Raw genomic sequence first — 25,612 nt, forward strand, 5'->3', positions numbered from 1 at the left:
TACCAAATTTCTAATGCCTTGCATAAGACCTTCTCTCTCACATAATGAGCATCAATCTCAATATGTTTCATTCGAGCATGAAAGATAGGATTTGAAGCTAAAGCTGCTGCACTCATGCTGTCTGACCATACTATTGGTGTTTGAATTTGCAATTGAAGCTCCTTTGAGAGTTCAGTTAACCAGCTTAGTTCAGTTGTAATCTTTGCTAAAGCCCTGTACTAAGCTTTAGTACTTGATATTGATACCACTGGCTGCTTCTTGGAGCTCCAGAAAACTAGATTTGGTCCAAAAAAGACACAGTATCCTGTACAAGACCTACGTGTATCAGGGTAACTCGCCCAATCACTGTCAGCGAAACCATGAAAGACTAACTTGGTATAATCTGGAATTCTTAGATACAGGCCACAATCAACTGCTCCTTTTAGGTATCTAAGTAGCCTTTTACAAGCTTCCCAATGACTTGTTTTTGGAGAATGAACAAATTGACAAAGTTTATTGACTGAAAAGCAAATTTCAGGCCTCGTTATTGTGATATACTGTAAAGCACCTACCACACTCCTATATTCTTCTGCATTATTCAATATGTCCCCATCATGAAAAGATAACAACTTTCCTGAAGTCATTGGTGTAGAGTAACTGTTAGCATTATTCATTCTGGTTTTGTCCAGCAGATTTGTAATATATTTTGTCTGTGATAAGTACATTCCATGGTCAGTTCTTAACACGTCAATGCCTAGAAAATAATGTAAATTCCCAAGATCCTTTAGAGAAAAGTCTTTATTAAGACCCTGAACCAAATTTGAAAAATATGCAGTACTTGAACCTGTGATGATAATGTCATCAACATAGACAAGTAACACAACATACACACTTTCAGTTTTTAAAATGACCAAAGAGGAATTAGCAACTGAATTCACAAACCCTCTTTGAAAAAGAGATCCTTTTAGCTTGTCAAACCAAGCTCGAGGAGCTGGTTTCAGTCCATAGAGTGCTTTAGGAAGCTTGCACACATGGTAAGGATAAAGAGGACTTACATAGCCTTCAGGTTGCTCCATGAATACATCTTCTAGAAGTTCTCCATTGAGAAAAGCATTATCAAAGTCAATTTGTTTTACTGACCAATTATGAGCAAGAGCTAGAGTCAAAATGACTCTAATTGTTGTTGGCTTAACAACTGGACTAAAAGTCTCAAAATAATCAAAACCAGATTTTTTGTGGAAACCTTTAGCTACAAGCCTGACTTTATACCGCTGAACACCTCCATCAGAATTGTATTTGATTCTATACACCCACTTATTGTCAACAACATTCATATCTGAGGAATAAGGAACAAGAGACCAAGTTGCATTCTTTATTAAGGCTTCATATTCAATATCCATTTCCTGTTTCCACTTTGCATGTTGTAAAGCACATTCAACTGTTTTTGGCTCAGTTTCATGAAAATTACCTTCAGTTTGTGGAACGGCAAAAATCACTTTAGACTGAGAAACCTTTGAGCCAGTAGAATTCTTAGTAGAAACTTGTTGTTGAGACAAGAAAGCTTTGGGTTTACTAATTCCACTTTTAGACCTTGTTTGCATGGGATGAGCATTTTTTTAGACTGGTAAATCAGCTTGTAATTGTATAATTGGAACTGTAACTGTTGTTGACTGAGTATAAATATTTGGAATAGATGTATTTTCAACAAGATTTCCACCTATTGAACATTGTACTGGTGGAAGTACTCTATTGAGAGTGTCATCTTCTGAATTTTGAGCTAGTGGAAGCACTTCTTCATTACTAGAACAAGGTGGCATAGGCTAAGCTTGAGTAAATTTTGTATGACCAGATTGATTTGAAACTGGAGTTGAATTTTGTAACTGATATATGCACTTATCTTTTTTGGAGTTAACTACATAGAGAGGAGAGTCAATCCAATAAGAGATGTCAGAAGAAGGAAACAAAACAATATCTATAGCCTTTTGTGGAAAACCAGCAGCAAATGGAAAATCCTTTTCATTGAATTCAACACTCTTCGCAATATATACATGACCATATGCATTTAGATATTTGTAACCCTTATGTTCAATACTATAGCCCATAAAAGCACACTTTTTAGTGTGAAAATCAAATTTATGAGAATTATAAGATCTCAGATAAGGATAGCATGCACAACCATATACTTTCAATAAAGTATAATCTGGTACTTTTCCATGTAGTTTTTTATAAGGGCTGTAATAGTCTAGAACAACAGTTGGAAGCCTATTTATAAGAAACACAGTAGAGCTAAAAGCTTCCCACCAGTATTGCAGGGACATATGAGCTTGAGCAAGTAAGCACATGCCAACTTTAACAATGTGTCTGTGTTTTCTCTCTGCCTTTCCATTTTGAGCATGAGTATGAGGACATGGATGTCTAACCATGATGCCATTTTGCTTTAGATAAGGTGTGAAACTCCTGAACTCTCCACCCTAATCTGTTTGCAAGCATTTGAGTTTGCACCCTGATTCTCTCCACCATTTTATGAAACATAATAAAGCAGCCAAGAGCATCAGATTTGAGTTTTAAAGGATATATCCATGTGTACCTGCTGAAATCATCAACAAAATGTATATAGTATCTGAATCCTTTCTTTGAAGGAGTTGAAGCTGGTCCCCACAAATCTGAATAGACAATCTCTAAAGGTCCATTTGTTTTACTAAGAGAAAGAGAAAAAGACTTGAAGACTTTGTTTGCCAAGTTTACAAGCTACACAGAAAGAAAATTCAGCTTTATTCATAGCTTTGAATTGATTACAAAGTTGTAAAACCTTTTGCAATATAGAAACTGACACATGACCCAAACGTTGATGTAAAATATTCAAATCAGTTCCAAGTTTTTGTGTTATAGATGTCACATTGCTATTTTCTACGGAAACTTCATCAGCTACAGTAGAGCCTTCATTCCTACAACCAGAGACTACACTATTTTCTGTAGAAACTTCACTAGTTACAATAGAACTTTTATTATTGCACTCAGAGACAACTCCAGACAGTACATAGTTTATGTCTACATTACTTTGAAAACCATACAAAGTTGGTTTATTACAAACTTGTATTGGAAAACTTGTCATTACTAGATCATTAAAGGATGGTGGCGTTTGAGCTTGCACACCAATTGGTACTTCAAGTTTGTACAATCTGCCAACAAGAACGCCTTTAAGAACTGTTACTCCCTGCTGCTTGTCCTTAATCAAGTAAAAATTAGAATGAAATTCAACCAAAATAGCATTGTCTTGTGTAAGTTGTGAAATGCTAATCAATTTCTTGGCAATTTGAGGAACTATAAGAACATTCTATAGAAACAGTGAACACTTTGTAAAACAAGGTATATAAGTGAAGCCAATACCAACTATCTATAAACCTTGACCATTTCCTATCAGTTGTTGATTCTTACCATTATAGTCCATATGATGGAGCAAGCTTAAGCCATCATTCACCACATGACTTGTAGCACCACTATCCAAGTACCAATTTGGATTTCCAACAGCTATTGGTGGTGATATATTGGCTAACGCAGTGGCACCTTCAGCTAATGGTTAAAGATCTATAACTCGAGTCTGATTAACACCTTGTCCAGATAATTGAGGACCAGTAAAAGAAGCTTGACTTGGTCCAAAAGGAAGTTGTTGAGATCCCAAAGTTGAACTAGGTAAAGCATCAGTTGAGCTTAAATTACCAACTTGAGGAGCTGCAGCTGGACTCATAGTAAAACCAGTATTAGCATGACCAAAACTCTAGGAACCAAGAAACTGATTATATGGAATTATAGGTGTGACAGCCCAGACCACCCGCATGCGATATTGTCCTCTTTGGGCTTGGAGAATCCTATTACAATCTAGCCCTCAAAGTTTTAAAAGGCCTCTTAGTGGTTAGGGGTCCCACCCCTTCACCTGCTAGTCCCACTGGCCCGAGCCTTCCAGACCCAACCAAGATATTGTCCACTTTAGCTCACCACCTCACGGCTTTGCTTCCTCATAGGAAGGCCTCTTAATGGTTATGGGGAATCCTCTTCCAACCCCTACCTACCAGTCCCACTGGCACGAGCTTCCAGGCCCAATTATGATATTGTCTGCTTTGGGTCCAACCCGCACGGTTTTACGTTCCCTCATGAGAAGGCCTCGCAAGGGAAGGTATCCACACATTTATAAGCCATGCTTCGTTCTTTTTTTCCAACCAATGTGGGATCTCACAATCCTCCCCCCTTGGGGCCTAGCGTCCTCGCTGGCACATCGATCCGGGTCGGGCTCTAATACCATCTGTGACAACCCAGACCACCCACATGCGATATTGTCCTCTTTGGGCCTGGGGAATCCTCTCACAACCCAGCCCTCAAGATTTTAAAAGACCTCTTAGTGGTTAGGGGTCCCACCCCTTCACCTGTCAGTCCCACTGGCCCGGGCCTTCCAGACCCAACCAAGATATTGTCCGCTTTGGCTCACCACCTCACGGCTTTACTTTCCCTCGTGGGAACGCGTCTTAATGGTTAGGGGGAATCCTCTTCCAACCCCTACCTACCAGTTCCACTGGCACGGGCTTCCAGGCCCAATCACGATATTGTCCGCTTTGGGTCCAGCTCGCACGGTTTTACGTTTCCTCATGGGAAGGCCTCGCAAGGGAAAGGTATCCACACGCTTATAAACCATGCTTCATTTCCTTTTCCCAACCGATGTGGGATCTCAAAATAGGCGTTTGACGGATAGCCTGGCATATTGTTTTGATTACTAGAAGCAGAAAACCCAAAATTATTAGGAACAAATAGCATGTTGGCCATTGGAACCATTGGAGCATTAGTAAGAGCAGTCCTAGCTCCAGTATATTGGCTAACAGCATTTCTAGTCGGATGTCCCACAAGATAATAGTAAGTTTCTGTAGTATGCCCTGGTTCATGACAAATTTGGCACTGTACACGTCCTCTACTAGCTCTTCCTCTTCCTCTAAAATAAGGTTGCCTGTTGTAATTTGAACCAGCAAGATATGAACCATAAGGTCTCTGAAAATTATAGCCTCTACCAAAAACATTGCTTCTGTCAGAATTGTTTTTCTCAAAGCTCATGTCAACTGCAGATACATCAACTGCTTGAGAATTTATTAAGTTGACATGATCACCAAAGTTAATATGTTGTGAAGGAAACCTCATCATATCAACATGTTGACCATTGTGACTCATTTTGTTAGAAACAAAATGAGTTGATGTGTTGCTCAAATCAAACATCACTGAGGTATTCATCAGATCTAGCTTTGACTCAAAAGCAAGTAAATGGTTTTAAATTTCTTCTATGGTATATTGCTCAGGTTTGATACCCAAAATTGTGGAAACAGGTTCATATTCAGATCCTAGACATCCAAGTATGTAAACAATAAGATCAGTTTCAAAAACTTCATCACCAGCTGTAACTAAGTTGTTCACCAGATCTTTCATTTTCAAAATGTAGTCATCAATTCATAAATTCCCTTTCTTGGCATTTTGACACAACTTTCTATAATGTAAAACCCTACTTTGAGATTTAGCAGCATAACAACTTCCAATTGCATGCCAGAGTTGAAAAGTTATGTCTTTACCAACAAAGTGTCTAGAAATAGAGTAACAAAGAGTTTCTTTAAGCCATCCAACTAAGAATTGATCCTAAATGTACCAATTTTCTTTTTCTTGATCAAGATTTTTTATGTTCATAGCTAACAGACTCTCAGTCAAACCAGAAACATGTTGTTCATCCTTAATCCATTCCTCAAAAGATGAAAATTCAATAATTTGGTAAATTTATAACCTTTGAGTACAGGAAGAACCTGAGATTTCCAGATGAAGTAGTTTCCATCATTGAGCTTGATCAGATTGCTTGGAAACTGAGAGATCATCAAGATCGTGCTTTGTTCTGCCATCAGACCATGCTCTGATACCATGTGAAGATTTCCAGACAAGAATTTTTCTGAGAAAATCAAAGTAGATCTAAGTTCTAAGAGAAAAACAGAGAAAATAAGAGAGAGAGTTGAGAGAGTCAAGAGAAAAACTGAAAAACTCAATCTGTATATTTCATTCTTATTAGCTTACAAAACAAGCTTGATACGTTGATTTATATTCTCAGTCCTCCTTTTTTTTTTTTTTTTTTTTTTTTTTTTTTTTACACATACAAAGCTGGTAAAGAATAAAAACATGTAAGACTAACTTGCTGAGCTGTCAAAAACTAATTACTGAGCTGTTATAACAAACTTGCTGAGCTGGCATTTCTTGAGCTTTAACCAAAGACAAGCTGCAATCTTAGACCTCAAATATCATCAACAGGACATGTGAGGGCAATGAAGAAGACGGCCAAAGTGCTTGATCATTTGATACAAGGATGGCTGGAGGAGCATAAGCTAAAGAGAAGTAATTCTGAGGAGCAGGAGGCGAAGCAAGACTTCGTGGATGTGATGCTTTCTATTCTTGATAGTACTGATCTTGAAACTGCCAGTTATGATGCGAATACAATCAACAAGGCTACATCCATGGTATATGCACTTCACTTCATCTATCGTTTACTTTTTCTTTCTTTCTTTCTTTCTTTCTTTTTTTTTTTTTTTTTTTTTTTTTTAAATAATCATCATTGCTTGGAATGTCCTTTTACTATATTTTTACCAGGAGATTCATTGCTTCTGATAAACTCTATCTGGCTGAAAAGAATAAAACACAATGACCATGATTTCATGAGTTTTAATGCTTCGATAAAAAATACGATCACTTAAATCCAGTGTCTCGACTCAACTTTCTTAACGAATAATTGTTCACTTTAAACTAACACCATGTTTATGTTTATGTTAACTTTAAACTAACACATGATATTTGTTTTTTTTGGGGAATAAAAAAGATGCCCCTGACAGTATTTAAGATATGATTTTTGTTGTGAAGTAGAGTGAAGTTTAAATCTCATGATGTAAAACCTCAGTCTGTTTTTTTGTCATGATGATTTCCCCATACGCTACATAGAAAGCTTTATACGCTAGAGCACCATTATCAAAGTGATCAACTCTATATATACATATATCTAAAATCTAATGCAGGTTTCAAAGAAATAAATAAAAATAATATTTATTTATAATATATATATATATATATACAATGGTGGTTAGAGGATCTCTTCATTTTTTTACGTTAAAAATAAATGTATTTAATCATTTAAAGCTATTGAATTTAATAAATGATAATATATTATATTAAATTTAAAAAGTTTAAATGATTGAACTAATTTACCTTCAACTATCCTCATTTGAATATAAATATATATATATATATATATATAAGCATCTATTTGATTTAAAAAATAAAAAAAATAAAATATTTGATATGCATTATGGGTTATGCAACTTGGCAGGCACTTATTTTAGCTGGCACGGACACAACGACGGTAACATTGACATGGGCTCTGGCCCTGCTTTTAAACAATCGAGGTGCATTAAAGAAAACTGGACGAGCACGTTGGCAGGCAAGTAAAGGAATCGGACCTAAACAACCTGGTGTATCTCCAAGCTATTCTCAAAGAGACGCTTCGTTTACGCCCAGCCGCACCACTCTCGGTTCCCCACGAGTCCATGGAAGACTGCACCGTCGGTGGATATCATGTCTCAAAAGGCACACGCCTTCTCGTCAATCTTTCAAAGCTTCGTACAGACCCAAAAATCTGGTCAGATCCAAACGGCCTGAACGCTTACTTACAACTCACAAAGGCGTTGATGTACGAGGCCACAATTTCGAATTAATTCCGTTTGGCAGCGGTAGAAGAATGTGCCCTGGTGTATCACTTGCACTTCAGTTTATGCAACTCACTCTTGCTGCTTTGCTTCATGGGTTTGACATGGCAACCCCCTCCAATGAAGCAGTTGATATGTCTGCGAAATTTGGACTGACCAACATGAAAGCCTCCCCACTTGATGTCCTTCTCACCCCACGCCTTCCTGGCAATCTTTATTATTAAATAAATCAGTACAAAAATTATGTAATCTTTATTATTTAACAAATCAGTGCGAAAATTATGTAGTACGTATGATATAGTTACGGGTTGCTGGGATATTAAAAGGTTTCATATTAAGTTTTTTGTATTAAACAATAATAAAAAATTCTTTGACTTAACATTTGTTACTAAAATAGTGGTTCTATGGGTGATGAACAACTGAAAAAAAAAAAAAATATATATATATATATATAATTAATTAAATTATTAATTGGCATGTAAGCTTTATTTATGCTACATTAATAGTGACAAATAGTTTTTTTTTTTAATATTAAAATAAAATCATCTCAGTTCGAAAGGTTTATCTTTCTGAGGCTGATTTCACTCCACGTCTTTTTGCTGATATAAAATTTAGTAAATAACTTGTGAATATTTAGTTCTAAAGCATATGGGAATTAAGCTTAATCTTTAGTGACAGAATTCTTAGCAACAAAATAACTACTGTCACTTGAAAAATGTATTTGTGACAGCAATTTATTTTTGTAACTTGGATTTGTTGTCAATAAATAGCTATGTCACTTAAGGTCATAAAATTTTGTAACAAATATTTATTGAAGAAGTTAAAGTGAAAAGCTGGCTACAAATATAAAACTTTTAGTGACACAAATGTTTGGAATGTTTGCAGCTAGTTGGTTTGGATACCATACTTGCTGAGAATACCATATTTTTTAATAATATTCAACGAAGTAATTTCTTTCTTTTTTGATGAATATATTCAACGAAGTAATTGATAGCATTGTCTAATTTTTTGCTTTTTTGATGAATATATTCAACGAAGTAATTGATAGCATTATGCTTTTTTGATGAATATATTCAACGAAGTAATTGATAGCATTATCTAATTTTTTTCTTTTTTGATGAATATATTCAACGAAGTAATTGATAGCATTATCTAATTTTTTTTTCTTTTTTGATGGATATATTCAACGAAGTAATTGATAGCATTATCAATCAATTGGTTGATATTTGTCATTGCAATCTTCAATTTGGATCACAATTTGGACTAAGCAATATATTCAATTAAGCAACCATTTGGCGTCACTGCATCTCTCACTCCTATCTTGCTTTTGACGTGGACTGGAAGATAATATTATTTAAGCGATCTTATGTCATATCGTTTCAGTAAAAATAACTATTTTCTTGGTCGTCTCTGTTCCAATCAACATAGATCTCGTCATTTTTTTCCAAAAGAAAAAAGAAAAAAAAAAAAAAAAAGGTATGGTCAAGGATATAATTATATAAATATTGCATCTGGACATTGAAACCAAGCAACATATATACTATTCCTTTTCAAACGGTTTGATTGAGATATTTGTATAATGATCCGTGTCTTTCCACAACAATGTGTTAACAGTTTACTAAATTTAAAAAAAAAAGAAAAAGAAAAAACAATGTACTAAAAATTGAATTGTGGGTTAAATTTAAATGGATATACATAAGGGGAAGAATTATAATTGCTATAAATAAAGAGATAAATCTATACAAAAGGGGTAATTTTGAAATCAACTTTAATTTTACGGGAATTGTGAACCAAATGCAAATTGTGATCCAAATTGGAAAATTACTTCATATGATCCCGTTCCCAAGAAAATATATATCACTTTCTTACATTTCTTCATCTCACATTGTCTATATATTGATACAAATAAATGGAAATTCCCACTCTTCGAGTCAATCCCCAACTCCTCTCTAAAGGATTTTCTTCATTCAACAACATATTTACATAATGCTGCCTCAGACTTTATAGTTCCACCTCATATAGTTTTTCAAATATTCAAAATTACAAATAATAGCAAAATAACAGAAATCAAATAACAGAAACGGTTGTGAGCCAAGGCTTCCCGCAAAATTCTCAACTCTGCCCTGGCATCACAAAATCGTTGAGCCAGCGAGGTTTCACACGTTTCCTAGCATTCCGAAGCATGCTTGCCTCTCCTGAAAGCTTCTTCCCGTTTTCAACAGCTGCCTCTTTGCTACCAGCTTCAAAATGACCCTCTGTCCCCTTAATTTCATATTTAGCCTTGACTTGGGTCTCTTCCCCTTAGGCCTCAATTCTAGCCTACTTACCTATCTGTTCCTGGACCTGGTTGCTGTCCAAAATTACTGCAATATTACTAACACTTCCCCCTCCCTCAAAAACGACCTTGTCCTCAAGGTCGGGCACCTTGTACAGCTGACTGAAGGTATGGAGATCCTCCCAAGTGGTATCTTCAAGTGCGCTATGAGACCATTGCACCAAAACCTATTTCTGAGGTTTATTTTGCACCTGTCTATTCGGCCAGCCAAGATAGCAATGGGAGTGAGCATTGGTTTGTTAGCATGACTTACTTCTGGTAGAGGGTAGAATTGAGCAGGAATATCTCCTTTGAAGGGCTTCAGCAATGAGACATGAAAAGTTGGATGTATCTTGCTGCCTGCAGGCATCGCCAAGGTAAAAGCCGTAAGTCCCACTTGTGCCACAATGGAAAAGGGTCCGAAATATCGGTGGCAAAGCTTAGAATTGCGACGGTTTGCTACCATTGATTGGCGGTATGGCTGAAGCTTCACTAAAACCCAATCCCCAACTTGAAATTGGAGGTCTCGACGTTTCCTATTAGCGAGTTATTGCATTCGATTCTAAGCTTGCTCCAGGTTCTGTTTTAATTACTTCAGAATGGAGTCTCGGTTCAGCAAATCTGCCTCTACAGCTTGTACGGAAGTGGCACCTCTAACATAGGTGGGAATAGTGTGAGGAAGTCTACCATAAACAGCTTGGAAGGGAGTCATGCCGATGGCTGAATGGTGACTGGTGTTATAATGATATTCAGCCCAACCAAGAAATTGGCTCCACTGGCTAGGATTGTCTACTGGGAAAGCTCTTAGGTACTGCTCTAAATACTGATTTGTCACTTCTGTTTGACCATCAGTTTGAGGATGGTATGATGAACTCATTTTCAATTTGGTTCCCATTAGGTCAAACAGTTTCTTCCAAAATTGGCTTGTGAAAATAGGATCTCGATTTGAAACCAATGTATGTGGCATACCATGTAAAGAGTGCAACTACCTTAGAAGCTGTGTAATGCACCGGTAGAGCACCAAAGTGGGCATATTTCGTGAGTCAATCTATGACCACGAGTATGGTAGAGTTTCCCCACGAATTTGGCAACCTGACTATGAAATCCAAGGCGAGATCTTCCCACACTCGCTCTGGCATCTCCAGGGGTTGTAGTAGACCCGTAGGGGCTGCAGTGGAGTACTTAATGGTCTGATAAGTAAGGCATTTACCGACAAAGTCTTTCACATCCTTCCGTATCCCCTCCCAAAAAAAACTGGCACTAAGCCATAAATAGGTCCATTCAACTCCAGCGTGACCTTGTATAGGAGTTTCATGAAATTCTTGCAGTAAGAGAGGCTTCAAGTGTGAGTCTTTGCTGATCATTAGCAGATTCTGGTACAACAAGAGGCCGTCCCATATACTGTAGTTTGAATCAACCAAGATACCATCAAGGAGCCATTGCTATGAATAAAGAGACGAATCTATACAAAAGGGGTAATTTTGAAATTAACTTTAATTTTATTGGAATTGTGAACCAAATGCAAATTGTGATCCAAATTTGGAAAATTACTTTATATGATCCCGTTCCCAGCAGAATATATATCGCTTTCTTACATTTCTTCATCTCACATTGTTAGTATATCCTACAAAATTTTAAGCTCCAAAACAGGCAATCAATGGATATTGATCATCTTCATCTTCCATCTCCACTCCTTTTTATCTCCACCATCTTGGCCCTTCTGCTGCTTGTCCACCATCTTCAACGGAAATCAAAACGTGACCAGAAGAAAAGAAAGCCACCAGAAGCTGCCGGTGGATGGCCTATTATTGGCAACCTGCCTTTGCTACAAGGTCCACAACCTCCCCATATAACCTTTGGCAACTTGGTGGACAAGTACAGACCCAATCTTCACCATCAAGTAAGTAACTGGGAAATGGCCAAAGTGTGTTTAACAACCAATGACAAAGTGTTTTTCAACCCTCCAAAGCTCGTTGCTCCGGATCTGATGGGCAACAACTATGCCATGTTTAGGTTCAGCCTTTATGGCTCTTACTGGCGTCAAATGAGAAATATTGCCACTTTTGAAGTACTTTCTCACCACCGTATTGATATGCTCGGCCACATCCGAGAATCCGATGTGAATATTTCCATTAAAGAGTTGTATGAGCTGTGGAAAAAACGACAGTAGCACAGTCGTGGAGATGATAAAATGGTTTGGAGATGTTTCACTAAACGTCATATTCAGGATAGTCATAGGAAAGTGATACCTGGAAGCTACAACGTCCTATGATGAGAAGGAAAGTGGGAATGATAATGGCGATGAGTAGGGGTGGGCAAAATCCAATCCAACCCGCTCAACCCGCCCAATCCAATCCATTTTTTATGGTTTGGATTGGATTTTCACATCAATTGGATTGGATTGGGTTGAAAAAATTATAAATTGTATGGATTGGATTGGTTATGGATTGGAAACATAAATCCAATCCAATCCAATCCAATCCAAATAATATATTATATAATTAAAAAATAATATATTTTTTTATTTTTTTTTATTTTTATAAGTTAATTTTAATATTTTTTTCTATTTTATATATGAATTTTTAACTTCTTTTTTTCCATTTTTATTATTTTATATATTAATTTTTGATTTTTTTTTTTTTTTTTTTTTACATCCCCCAAAATGCCAAATCGTGTAAAGTAACCCTAAACTAAATACCTTACTGTCCTTACCTCCTCCATTGCCGCCCACCTCCAAGCTTCGATTCAAGACTGACGGCTTCAAACCTCCTCCATTGCCGCCCACCTCCAAGCTTCGATTCAAGACTGACGGCTTCAAGCCTTCAAGGCTCCCGGCACCAGCTGCTGCTTCAAAACTCAGGGGTCTCACGAGCACGGCATCTGCTGTTTAATTTTGTCAAGGTTTGTCAATTTCTTCTCTGAATAACATGTTAGGATGATGATGATGATAATGATTGCATCTGCTCATTCTTTTTTTCAGAACCCAGCACCAGTTCCTTCTTCAAAGCTCACGGGTCTCACACTCTCACCGCATCTGCTATTGATTTTTTTTCCAGGTTTGTCAATTTCTTCTTTTAGTAAACGTTGTTGATGATGATGATGATGATGATGATTGCATCTGCTCATTCTTTTTTTCAGAACCCAGCACCAGTTCCTTCTTCAAAGCTCACGGGTCTCACACTCTCACAGCATCTGCTATTGATTTTTTTTCCAGGTTTGTCAATTTATTCTTTTAGTAACACGTTGTTGATGATGATGATGATGATGATGATGGCATCTGCTCATTCTCTTTTTCAGAACCCAACACCAGTTGCTGTCTTGCTGCTTCAAAAATCACGGGTCTCACTCTCACAGGTCTCACCGCATTTGTTGTTGAATTTTATCCAGGTTTGTCAAGTTCTTCTCTTAATAACATGTCGATGATGAGTGTTGCTGTTGCTTGTGTTGTGATCCATGGGATTCTTAGTTTATTCATCGTGTTCCTTCTTTTTTCTTTCATATACCAAGTACTCAGTTCATGTGAAGGTTATGAAAACAGTTAATATTGTCGAGAGATGACACTCTTGCTGCTGTCATGTAGTTTAATTTTATGATTGTTTAGTTGTGTTTTATGCTGCTTTGTGTAACTATCTTGCTGGTTTGTAACTATGTCTCTTTTTGAGAAGATATGGCTTAGCATGTGGCAACATGGTTGCTGCAGTTTTGGTGGGATTAGGTGAAAAATTACTATTAAAAAATGTTCACACATATATTTTTGCTATCAGATGAATGAAACAGCAGCTGGTTTTTACTCTGTTTTATTTATTTATTTATTTATTTTTTTGACCACCAGTTTTCACTCTTCTCTAAGGGTTTTTGCTCTCTAAAAACCAACAAATGCTAAGAGGTAGGCTCTGTGGCCTATGTGAAAGAAGAAAATCCTAAGAATAATTCAAACCCAATCAAGCATATTTTGTGATTGGTTAGGTAAATCATTTTAAACTCGTTTCTTTTCTTTGCAAACTAACTTGTAGAGGTTAATATAATCTAACATGTGTACTTTCTTTTGTTTTTTGGGCAAATAATATAATATGTGTATTTGAAAGTCTTTATAATCTTTCACTACTGGTCTCAATAAGCAGCACTGGAATCTTTTACTACATCTTACCTGTGATGCATGTTTTATATAACCTGCTTAAGAATTTAATTTATGATATATATTGAGGTCCACTTGGACCGTCAAATACTTATGTATGCTTGACTTTTTTTTGGGCAATAATATATGCTCTGACTTAAAACATATTATCTGCTCTTTAAGCTAATCTGGCTGATGAGACAAGTTATATGGTTTCTTTGTTTTTGTGTGACATGTTACAATATGTTTATGCAAAGTTTTATAGTATTTAATTAATTAATACACTCCAAAAAATTTGGACAACCGCTACACAGCTATTATGTCATGTAAAGGTCATTTCTTGTCGTCTTATTGAGTTTAGGTGACAAAATCAGTTCATCTTGTATTTGCCATGATAGGCCCGTCACAAAATATGCAAAACAGTCAAATAGTGATCATAAAACAAATCAAATATCATGTAATAAAAAGTAAAGAAAGATTATTTGAAACAAGTACTAATTAATTACCTGATGTATGTCACTTAATGATCTTGCAGAGTAAGACTGCTTATCCTCAGAACTCTCCATCTTACCAAGCCATTTTGTGAGGGCATTGACAAATTCATCTTGAGCGATTTTTCGATCGCTGTCAAGGTCTAATTGTGTCATTACCTCTGCTATAGCTTTATTCATATCCACTTCTACTGTTTCAAATTTGATTTCAAGAAACAGTTCTTTTACTTCCAAAGTCGATATAAAATTGTCACGATCTTCATCTATTTCCTCGAACAGCCTGTAATATTATGCACATTTCTATGTTCTTATTGCTAATGAGCCAGCTATTATGATAGAACTTTTATGCCCCTAAAATTAAAATGAATACACACACACACACACACACACATATATATATTTAAAACTTATATGGACAAGCAAGTTATAAATGATTTGTTCTCATTTTTGTTTTGTTTTTTTGACATAACAACAGCTTATTTCAAATATTGACCAGTTTAGCATATGCTTTTATCAAGTAAAGTGATTATTGTCTCAACCAGCAACTTTCACCATTCTGGTTTTTGTACTCACTAAGTTACCAACAAAAAGACTCCAAACCTTCCCTTAAATAAAATGACCCTGTTAACTAAATTTTGATGCACCTAAGAAACCAGTGGGAGTACAAATGAAATTTATTATCCATGAGTCTTTTTTTTGTTTCCTTCTCCATGTATCTAATTGAATATACATGTGCTTGTGAAATTGTAATATGTGCAAACTGCAAAGTATTGTAAATTTATATATGTCGGAAAGTATTTGAGATTGTATTTGATTGGAAATTTATACTGAAAATATTTGATATTGTAATATTTGTGTTGAGATTTAGTAATTTTTGGTTGGATTTTGTTTTGTGTGGTAGATATGGATAGTGGTAATGACACTGAAACTCATAGTACTCCATCAGAATCAGCAGCTTCTACATCACTTCGTCCACTTCCACCATCTAGTTTAGGGAAAAGAAAACCATCTAGGAAACCATCCATGGTGTGGGATCATTATGAGAAAATGGAGAATTCAGATCCTGATAATCCTAGATGTAAATGCAAATATTATGGTGTGGACTATGCTTGTAATAGTAAATATGGGACAAGTACTTTGTTGAATCATTTAAATCATCATTGTAAGAAGTACCCTTATAGAGTGCAAGATAAAAAGCAAAAAACCTTAACTTTTGGGGCCCAAAATGAGAGTGATGGGAGCAATCTTTTGGCTGTTGGTTTTAATAAGGAAGCATGTAGGCTTGCATGTGCTAAAATGATAATCTTAGATGAGCTCCCATTTAGTTTTGTTGAAGGTCGTGGTTTTAGAATGTTTTGCAATGTAGCATGTCCTAAATTTGATCCTCCGTCTCGAAGAACGATTGTTAGAGATATTTATGCATTGTATTTGGATGAGAAGTTGCAATTGAAAAATACATTTTCTTTGAATTGCCAAAGAATTAGTCTTACCACCGACACTTGGACTTCCATTCAAAATATCAATTACATGTCTCTCACCGCACATTATATTGATTCTAATTGGATGCTTCACAAACGGATTTTAAATTTTTGTGTGATTCCTAATCATAAAGGAGAGACAATAGGGAAGCTAATTGGGAATTGTTTGTATGAATGGGGTATTGAGAAGGTGTTTACAATCACAGTTGATAATGCTTCTGCAAACAATGTGGCAATAGAGTATATTAAAAGGAAATTGAATAATTGGAAAGGGTGTGTATTGGATGGTGATCACTTACACATGAGATGTTGTGCACATATTGTTAATTTGATTGTGTCTGAAGGGTTAAGGGAAGCACATGACTCTATTGCTAGTATTCGTAATGCAGTGAGATATGTTAGATCTTCTCCTGCTAGATTACAAAAGTTTAAGGAATATGCTGCTCAAGAGAAAATTGAGAGCAATTCTCTTGTGTTTTTGGATGTTCCAACTAGGTGGAATTCCACCTACTTAATGTTAGAAGCAGCTTTGAAATTCCAAAAAGCTTTTGAAAGGTTGGAAGAGGATGATGGTCATTATCTATCCTATTTTAGAGAGGACGATGGTGGTAGAAAAAGACTTGGACCACCTAATTTTGTTGATTGGAACAATGCTCTTGTTTTTGTGAAGTCCTTTAAAGTTTAGTTCTTCACTGCATGTTAGTTCCAATGCTTATTTTCATGAAATTTGTTCAATTCAATCTCAATTAGATGCATGGAGTTTAAGTGGTGATTATCTTTTAAGTGATATGGCAACTAAAATGAAGAGAAAGTTTGATAAATATTGGGGTAAAATGGATGATATTAATCCATTGTTGTTGATTGCTGCTGTGCTTGATCCTAGATATAAATTGGACTATGTGGAGTATTGTTTTGGTGATATTTATGCTGAAGATGTTGCTGGTTTGATGACTAAGAATTTGAAAGAAATTCTAATGTCTTTGTATGATTGGTATAAGGCAAGTGAAGTGATTCTTGATGGCAATCAAAGTTCAAAGGATAAAGAACTTGAAAGTTGTGTGACTAATGAAAAAAATTCAGAAGTTGACATTAATCTCTTGAGAATTTCCAAATTTAAAAAGAAAAAGGCAGCAAAGGAATCTATTGAGATTAAAAATGAAGTGGATATGTACCTATTGGATCCTTGTGAAGATATATCAAAGAAGGATTTTGATGTTCTTAATTGGTGGAAGGTTAATGGTACTAAGTATCCTATCTTGTTCAAACTTGCAAAGGATGTGTTTGCAATCCAAGTCTCTACCGTGGTTTCTGAAAGTGCGTTTAGCACCGGTGGAAGGATTCTTGATCCCTTTCGAAGTTCTTTAACCCCTAAGATGGTGGAAGTTTTAGTGTGCACCCAAAATTGGCTTAAAGCTTCTTCGGTTATTGATAGATTCTATATGGAAGATGTGGAATATTATGACAAATTGGATGCAGGTAATATATATATATATATATATATCTACATATATTGTATCCAATTGTTACTTATATATATATATATATATATATAAATGTTTAAATATAGTTTATTGCTAATTTTATTGTTTTGATTTTTGTAGAGCTTACAGAATCAAGTAAAATTAGTGAGCATGTCAACATTGATTAACTTATGATTTACCAAAAATTTCAGGTAAAAAAAAAAAAAAAGAATTATGTATTGATTATTGAGTAAATGAATTTTAATAAATATATTATTTTACATTATTTGTTCTAACAATTTTAATTTGATTTTGTAGGAGTGAGATGAAGACATTAATACTTGCTATTTGATAAGTGCATGAGATACATATTTGCTACATTTTCTTTTTTATTTTCTATTTAGACTATGTTGTATTATTCTAATTGTATTTTATGTTTGAATAATTATAACTTATTATTTATATTTTATATTTGAAAATTTTTTTATTTGTATTATATATTTATAAATTATTAAGTTTCAACCCGATCAACCAATCCAAACCAATCCGATCATAAATGGTTTGGTTTGGTTTGGATTTAACTTTTTAATGGTTTGGTTTGGATTCTACATTTAAAAAACCGATGACTATGGATTGGGTTGTATTTCGGTCCAAAACCGAACCAACCCAATCCATGCCCACCCCTAGCGATGAGTGCCGAAGAGCGTTGAAGGATTTTTTCGAATTAACAGGGACTTTTGTGGTTTCAGAGGCGATTCCATATCTAAAGATGGTTGGACTTTGAAGGCCATGAGAGAGCTATGAAGAAGACGGCCAGAGTGCTTGATAATCTGATACAAGGATGGATTGAGGAGCACAAGCTAAACAGAAATAATTTTGAGGAAGAGGAGAAGCAAGAGTTCATGGATGTCATGCTTTCCATTCTTGATGGTGCTCAAGAAATTGCCAATTACGATGATGATACAATCAACAAGGCTACATCCATGGAATATGCACTTCATCTTCGTTTACTTCTTCCATGGTATATGTTGTGTATTTAAATTTATTATTATCAAAAGTTCATCTTTTTCTATTAAATTTTTAATATTAAAAATGATAAAAAAAAATGCACATTTATTAGTTTTTATTATTATTTCACTTAGATTTTATGTTTAATTATTAAAATTAATGGTTAAAAACTGATAAAAGTTGATAGATTAATTTTTTTTGATAATTTTAAAAACTGAAAAAAGGTAAATGATGATTTTTAAAAAACATGAAATCTAATTGAAATAATGACAAAATTATAAAGGTGTTAAATGAAATTTTTCTTTAAAATTTTTATTGCAATCTTAAACCATTTAGATCATAGTTGACATACTTATAAGAATATTTGAATATTTTTAACTTTTAAAAGTCTTTTCAACTAAAATCAATAAAGAATAGTTTTTTCAAAAAACACTTATAAAAAAGTAAATGTTATGATAAACAAGATCCCAGCATCACTCACTTCTTTTTTATTATTATTAATTTTTTAATATTCACTGCATCTCACTTATCTCTTGCTTCTGACGTAGACTTGAAGATAAATATTATATTAAGCGATCTTATGTTAATTGTTTGAGTAAAGACAATTATTTTATTCATGGTATAATGTATTCACCAAAAACACATTATTTCCCTCGTAGTCTGTTCCAGGTCAAGGCTTTAATGGTCGGAATTAAATTGAAATGGATTCAAGATATACATAAGCGGATAAATTTTAGGGGGTATATTCGATCTAAAGTTTAATGGATTTAAAATGAGTTATAGATTTTAAAGGATTTAATGCATTGTAATGGAATTATATAGATTTCATAAGGAATTTATAAGAATCCAATGAAATATTTGGAATTAAGGCTGGATTTCATATTGACAATTTTCTTTATAATTTCACTTTTAAAATTCTTTCACATCCATTAAAATCCATCACCTTTTAAAATCCTTTAAAATCAATAACTTTTTTAATATCATTAGATTTTAAAATAATTATACAAAGTCCTAATTGAATATATTTGGATTTTTGAATACATCTGGATTTTAATAGATTTTTATAAAATTTATTAAAATCTGAATTGAATATCATTGTACTTATATAAACTTTTTTAAAATCTAAATCAAATATCTCCAAAGTTTTAAACACTTTTAAAATTTTTTAGACTCTAGATTAAATACACATATTTTAATTTCTATAAGCAAAAAAAATCTATAAAAAAGGGGTAATTTTGAAATTTAAAAAATATTTCGGGGATTTTTTAGCTTTTTTCTTAACGCCTACACAGTTTAATGCCTTTTATTATTATTTTTTTCTTTTCTGTGAGACAGTGAAAACTTTTTTTTTCTATTAATAGTCCGATTCTAATTTTTAATTTTTGTTTGGTAAATATGAGGGATCTGATTTTAATAACCAAATATACAACTCCACGAATAACGGTCAAAGACACAAAATCTCCACGACAGATTCGCAAAACACCTTCATTAATGGGAATCCAAAATCCATTTCCCATGGCTGTCTGAACACAACTAATCTTGTTTCCTTTGTTTCTCAGTTAATATCATCGTGTTATCTTAATGGCATAATTAGATCAGTTTTACATATGTAAGAGAACCACCCACAAGGTTGAAAAAATGATGTTGGTGGTGGAAACAATAATCTATGGTGGAGAAGACAAAGTGTATAGACTATAGAACAAAGAAAAAACAAAAACAAAAACAAAAAAAAAAAAAGTGGAAACTAATGGTGTAAAAAATTAATGCTGATTTGGAATTTTTTTTCTAATATGTACAAAATGATACATGTGTCATTTGTAAATGGTTATGTGTGCTAAATCAACAAATACACCATATGTACTGAAAAATACATATGTACATACATACGTACATGTTAACAAATTCAAGCATATATTTCCGCCAAAAAATCCATATACATGACTTCATTTATCAGTCAGAGCCACGTGGCAGTCTCTCTTTTGGCCTCCTTACCAGCAAAGTCCAAAATTTCAATTTCATCTGTCCTCGTTCCATCTACCTCTCAGGAAAAAATACTAATACTCCCGGCGTACTGACTTAGGTGGATTCTCCTTCCATTGAGTAAAGGACATTTGGACAACTTTGCCACATCATTTTAATAAAATACAGCTGTAAAATCGATTTTTTTTTTTTTGATTGAGCTTCTTGCTTTTTGTATGTTAAATTAACAGACGTGAACGTGTAGATAAATCAACGTCATCTTCTTCCCTCTCCAGCCTCATCAACTTCATTTTCTTTCTTCCTCGCATCTTTCTTTCTCGCACCAGAAAGAAAACTCTAAAGTTACTTTCAGACTCATAAATGCTGAACCATCTAATACTGAAATGAGGTTTGTTCCAAAAATTAGTGCCGGTGGCAAAATAAATTACAATCAGAATCTCTCAAATCTCCACTAATTTTTTTTTTTCCTTCTTTTTTTTTTTTTTTTTTTTTGAGATCTGTTCCTTCTTACAAAAACACAAAAAAAATCTCATCTGTTTTTTCTTTTTCTTTTTTTAATTTTTGTCAGAACCCAGATCAATTACCTTTGCCTCGATCAATAAATAACCACTCAAATTGAGTTTATTTTTTTCTCCTGGTTGCATTAATAACTTGATCTGTGTTTTCCTTCTTTTTCTTATTCTCAATTCCAATATTTATCTCCAGCTTGTTTTTTCAACATTTACAGCTTCATTTTGAAGTTGGAAAGCTACACTTGAACAAACCCCTTTATTTCTTTCTCTTATTTTTATTTAATCATTATCTTTTTCGATCAGTTATACGTGCGGGAATTGATTTTTGGATTTCTGGGCAAATTGGGTTTTTTTCCAACGCTGTCACAGCAGTTTAGTCAGAAGCTGATGTGGCAAAGCTCATTTAGCTGACAGAAGAATATCCACTCACTCAGTACTCCAGGAGTAGAGTTTTTTCCCTACCACTCAATTTTCCTCACCCATCATTATTTCCTTGACGCCAAAAAAAGAACATCCGCTCTCTATATGATCGATTCCCAATTGAATATCCGCTCTCTTCCATTTCTTCATCTCATATAGATTATCCTAGACAATTATTACGCAAAAATCCAGGCAATCAATGGATATTGATCATCTTCATCTTCCTAATCTACTCCCTTTTATCTCCACCATCTTGGTCCTTTTGCTGCTTGTCCACCATCTTCTATGGAAATCCAAACGTGACCAGAAGAAGAGGGAGCTACCAGAAGCTGCGGGTGGATGGCCTATTATTGGCCACCTGCCTCTGCTACAAGGTCCACAACCTCTCCATATAACCTTGGGAAACATGGCAGATAAGTACGGCCCAATCTTCACTATCAGGATGGGAATCTACAAAACTTTGGTTGTAAGTAACTGGGAAACGGCCAAAGAGTGTTTCACTACCAATGACAAAGTGTTTGCCAACCGTCCAAAGCTCGTTGCCCACGATATATTGGGCTACAACTATGCCATGATTGGGTTCAGCCCTTACGGCTCTTACTGGCGACAAGTGCGAAAGATTGCCACTCTTGAAGTACTTTCCCACCACCGTATTGAGAAACTCAGTCACGTCCGAGAATCCGAGGTGAAAATATCCATCAAAGAGCTGTACGAGCTGTGGGGAAACGACAGTAGCGTGGTTGTGGAGATGAAAAATTGGTTTGGAGATGTTGCATTAAACCTCATATTCAGGATGGTCGTAGGGAAGCGATATCTAGAAGCTACAGCCACGAATGGTGATGAGTGCCGAAGAGCGTTGAGGGATTTTTCCGAATTGACTGGGATTTTTGTGGTATCGGATGCGATTCCACATCTGAGATGGTTGGACTTGGGAGGACACGTGAGAGCAATGAAGAAGACGGCCAAAGTGCTGGATCATTTGATACATGGATGGCTGGAGGAGCATAAGCCAAAGAGAAGTAATTCTGTGGAGGAGGAGAAGCAAGACTTTATGGCTGTGATGCTTTCGATTCTTGATAGTGATCAAGAAATTGCCAGTTTTGATGCTGATACAATCAACAAGGCTACATCCTTGGTACTTCATCATCATTTACTATTTTACTGGTTCATACTAATTTATCTACTTTTTGTTTTTTAATGGCTGACAACGAATACTTTTGCTCGTTTTACTATTGTTTTACCATGAGATTCATTGCTTTTGATCAACTTTTATATGGCTGAAAAGAATAATTTACAATTAACATGATTTTCATATAAGTTTAAATGCTTCTATAATAAAGACGATCAGTTAAATGTACTAACTCAACTTTCCGATCATAATTGATCAAAAAAATTAAAAAAAAAAAAATAAGAAAAAAACTTTCCTATCAAATAACTGTTAACTTTAGACTAACGGTAGCAAATATTTTAAAAGTATGCATACTAGACAATGTACGCATTATTTTCTGCCTAGGTTTATGTTTTTATTTTTTTGCTTCTTTTTTTTCCCTGTAGAATATAAGGCCAAAGTACCAAGGAAAACATACCATATTCGTAGAAAATTGTTGCATATTATTATTTTTCCTTTACATGCATATATTTAAAAAAAAAAAAAAACATAAACGGATGGCATTGTAGTCTTTTTCTATATATATATATATATATATATACGCATATATTTGATTTAACAAATAAAAAATATAATATGCATCTGGATTACGCAACTTGGCAGGCTCTTATTTTAGCGGGCACGGACACAATGATGGTAACCTTGACATGGGCTCTGGCCCTGCTCCTAAACAATCGAGGTGCATTAAAGAAGGCCCAACAAGAACTGGACGAGCACGTTGGCAGAGATAGGCAAGTAAAGGAATCGGACCTAAACAAGCTGGTGTATCTCCAAGCCATTCTCAAAGAGACGCTGCGTTTATACCCAGCCGCACCACTCTTGCTTCCTCACGAGTCCATGGAGGACTGCACTGTAGGTGGCTATCACGTCCCAAAAGGCACATGCCTTCTTGTCAATCTTTCAAAGATTCATAGAGACCCAAAAATCTGGTCAGATCCAAACGAGTTTCGGCCCGAACGCTTTCTTACAACCCACAAAGCGGTTGACGTACGAGGCCAGAATTTTGAATTAATTCCGTTTGGCAGCGGTAGAAGAATGTGCCCTGGTGTATCACTTGCACTTCAATTTATGCAACTCACGCTCGCTGCTTTGCTTCATGGGTTTGATGTGGCAACCCTCTCCAATGAAGCGGTTGATATGTCTGAGAAATTTGGACTGACCAACATGAAAGCCTCCCCGCTTGATGTCCTTCTCACCCCACGCCTTCCTGCTAATCTTTATTATTAAATAAATCAGTATGAAAATTATGCAATAGATATGACACAGTTAAGTGTTACCTCACTGGGATATTAAGCAACTTGTTTGGTATGTATCTCGATCAACTCAATCATCTATGTATACACACCCTCAATTCTCAAATATGCACGGTTCTTTTGTTGCACGACCATCAGAACCTAATCTATTTATTTAAGCAACCTAACTACTAAATTAGTTTTGGCATTATGTATGTCTATTTTGATGACAAATAAGGACATAAAATTGAATAATTGAGAAGAATTTTTCAAACCTTTACGTCCAAATCCAGTAAGCAAGTGACAGGTTAAGAACACAATTTTATGCACTGCAAGTCATAATTTGTTACGTATAACCGATATTGACTGTCAAGTTGGAGAGTTAAGAGTAAGATGTGGATCTCTCACGCGGCTTCTAGGAAATTACCCTTTTATGCCCAGCCAATTAAAGCATTAACCTTTCCGAAAAAAGTTTTTTTTTTTTTTTTTTTTTTTTTTTTAAGGGTATGTGTCCGTGGAATAGGCAAAGAGCCCCTTTTTCATCCAACGTTAACTTTGGTAGTGGTCCTTGAAGAAATTGACTTGATGGCATGTTCATTATTTCAATCACATGGTATTAGCTTGACTTTGTCGTGTGACCAAATTTTTAGCTGCTTTTCTGTCTAGTTTTTGTGGGTATGGTTTTTGTACGTTGATAACTCCTCATCCCTACATCTCAACCGTCCAAAATCATAATCTTACATCAGTATCATCGCTGTCTAGAGAACGATCATACATGCATCGATGTCATCACTGATGTCTCAATCTCCCTAGCTCGTCGCAGTGCAAATTATATATATATATATATGTCCTCCCTCCTCCAAAGCTGGTTCCCCTGGCCGCCCCTCTCTCTGATTTGTACTATTTTTCATTTTTTAGCAAAACACATATTATATGGTCCAATTTTTATGCGCACACTACATTAATATATATTTAATAAGAGATAATATTGTTGTAAACATGTAGCTAAGTTTTTTTTTTTTTTTTTTGGGTAATAATATACGTAGCTAATTAAGTTTGGTTAATAAAGTGAAAATATTTTAGATTCTAAAAGATCCAGTTAAACTTAAATAGAAACAATACATATCCAATCTCCGTGGGGCTCAATTCAACTCAAAGAACGGCTTCTCAAAAAGGAAATGAAAGAAGAGACATATTTGTACAAGTGAATCATACAAGAGATGGAGATGTGGGTGAGATTGGGGATGGCACAGGTCAGTGAAAGTCTCTTCAGCGTTCGTCTTATTACAATACCTCCAGCCCAAACACCCAAGACCCAACCAACGGAAGCCCCTGACAGCGCTTTCCTTCCAATCTTGTCTGCAGAATTTTATTTTTTTTTAATTTTCAGACAACTCCAAAACTAACTGCATGCTCTATTATTATCGTCCAACAACTCAATTATCATATGATTGGTTAATGGGTGTTTTTGTCTATCTACTACATCCGAACCATGCGTCGGTCAAAACGTAGAAATTATATTTTTCTGGAAAAGGTGGATACCAGTGGCTCCGCATTAATCAATGGAGAATTGCAAAATGGTGGTTATCACGTCCCGGCGGCGGGCACGGGTGTTCTAATCAATTTTCCGAAGATTCAGAGAGGTCAAGTGTGTGGCCCGACCCGTTAGAGTTTCGGCCGAAGAGATTTCTAGCCG

At 35.2% G+C, this 25,612-nt stretch overlaps 2 protein-coding genes and 1 pseudogene across 2 annotated transcripts; all 3 read left to right on the forward strand.

Annotated features, from left to right (window-relative positions):
* Positions 1–6,155: 6,155 nt before the first annotated feature.
* LOC107420206 (cytochrome P450 82A3-like) lies at positions 6,156–8,143 on the forward strand (annotated as a pseudogene).
* Positions 8,144–12,770: 4,627 nt separating this feature from the next.
* On the forward strand, positions 12,771–16,821 carry LOC107420204 (zinc finger BED domain-containing protein RICESLEEPER 2-like). The gene is made up of 5 exons (XM_060817109.1): positions 12,771–12,954; positions 13,034–13,109; positions 13,192–13,267; positions 13,351–13,440; positions 15,560–16,821. Exon 5 carries the CDS (start codon positions 15,562–15,564, stop codon positions 16,819–16,821), a length of 1,260 nt encoding a protein of 419 aa, XP_060673092.1. The 5' UTR covers positions 12,771–12,954; positions 13,034–13,109; positions 13,192–13,267; positions 13,351–13,440; positions 15,560–15,561.
* Positions 16,822–20,858: 4,037 nt separating this feature from the next.
* Positions 20,859–24,065, forward strand: LOC107420296 (cytochrome P450 CYP82D47). The gene is made up of 2 exons (XM_016029226.4): positions 20,859–22,651; positions 23,288–24,065. The coding sequence occupies exons 1-2, from the start codon at positions 21,716–21,718 to the stop codon at positions 23,909–23,911; spliced, it is 1,560 nt and encodes a 519-aa protein (XP_015884712.3). The 5' UTR covers positions 20,859–21,715; the 3' UTR covers positions 23,912–24,065.
* Positions 24,066–25,612: the final 1,547 nt, after the last annotated feature.

This window comes from Ziziphus jujuba, chromosome 5 (genome assembly GCF_031755915.1).
Source record: "Ziziphus jujuba cultivar Dongzao chromosome 5, ASM3175591v1".
Lineage (NCBI taxonomy): Eukaryota > Viridiplantae > Streptophyta > Magnoliopsida > Rosales > Rhamnaceae > Ziziphus > Ziziphus jujuba.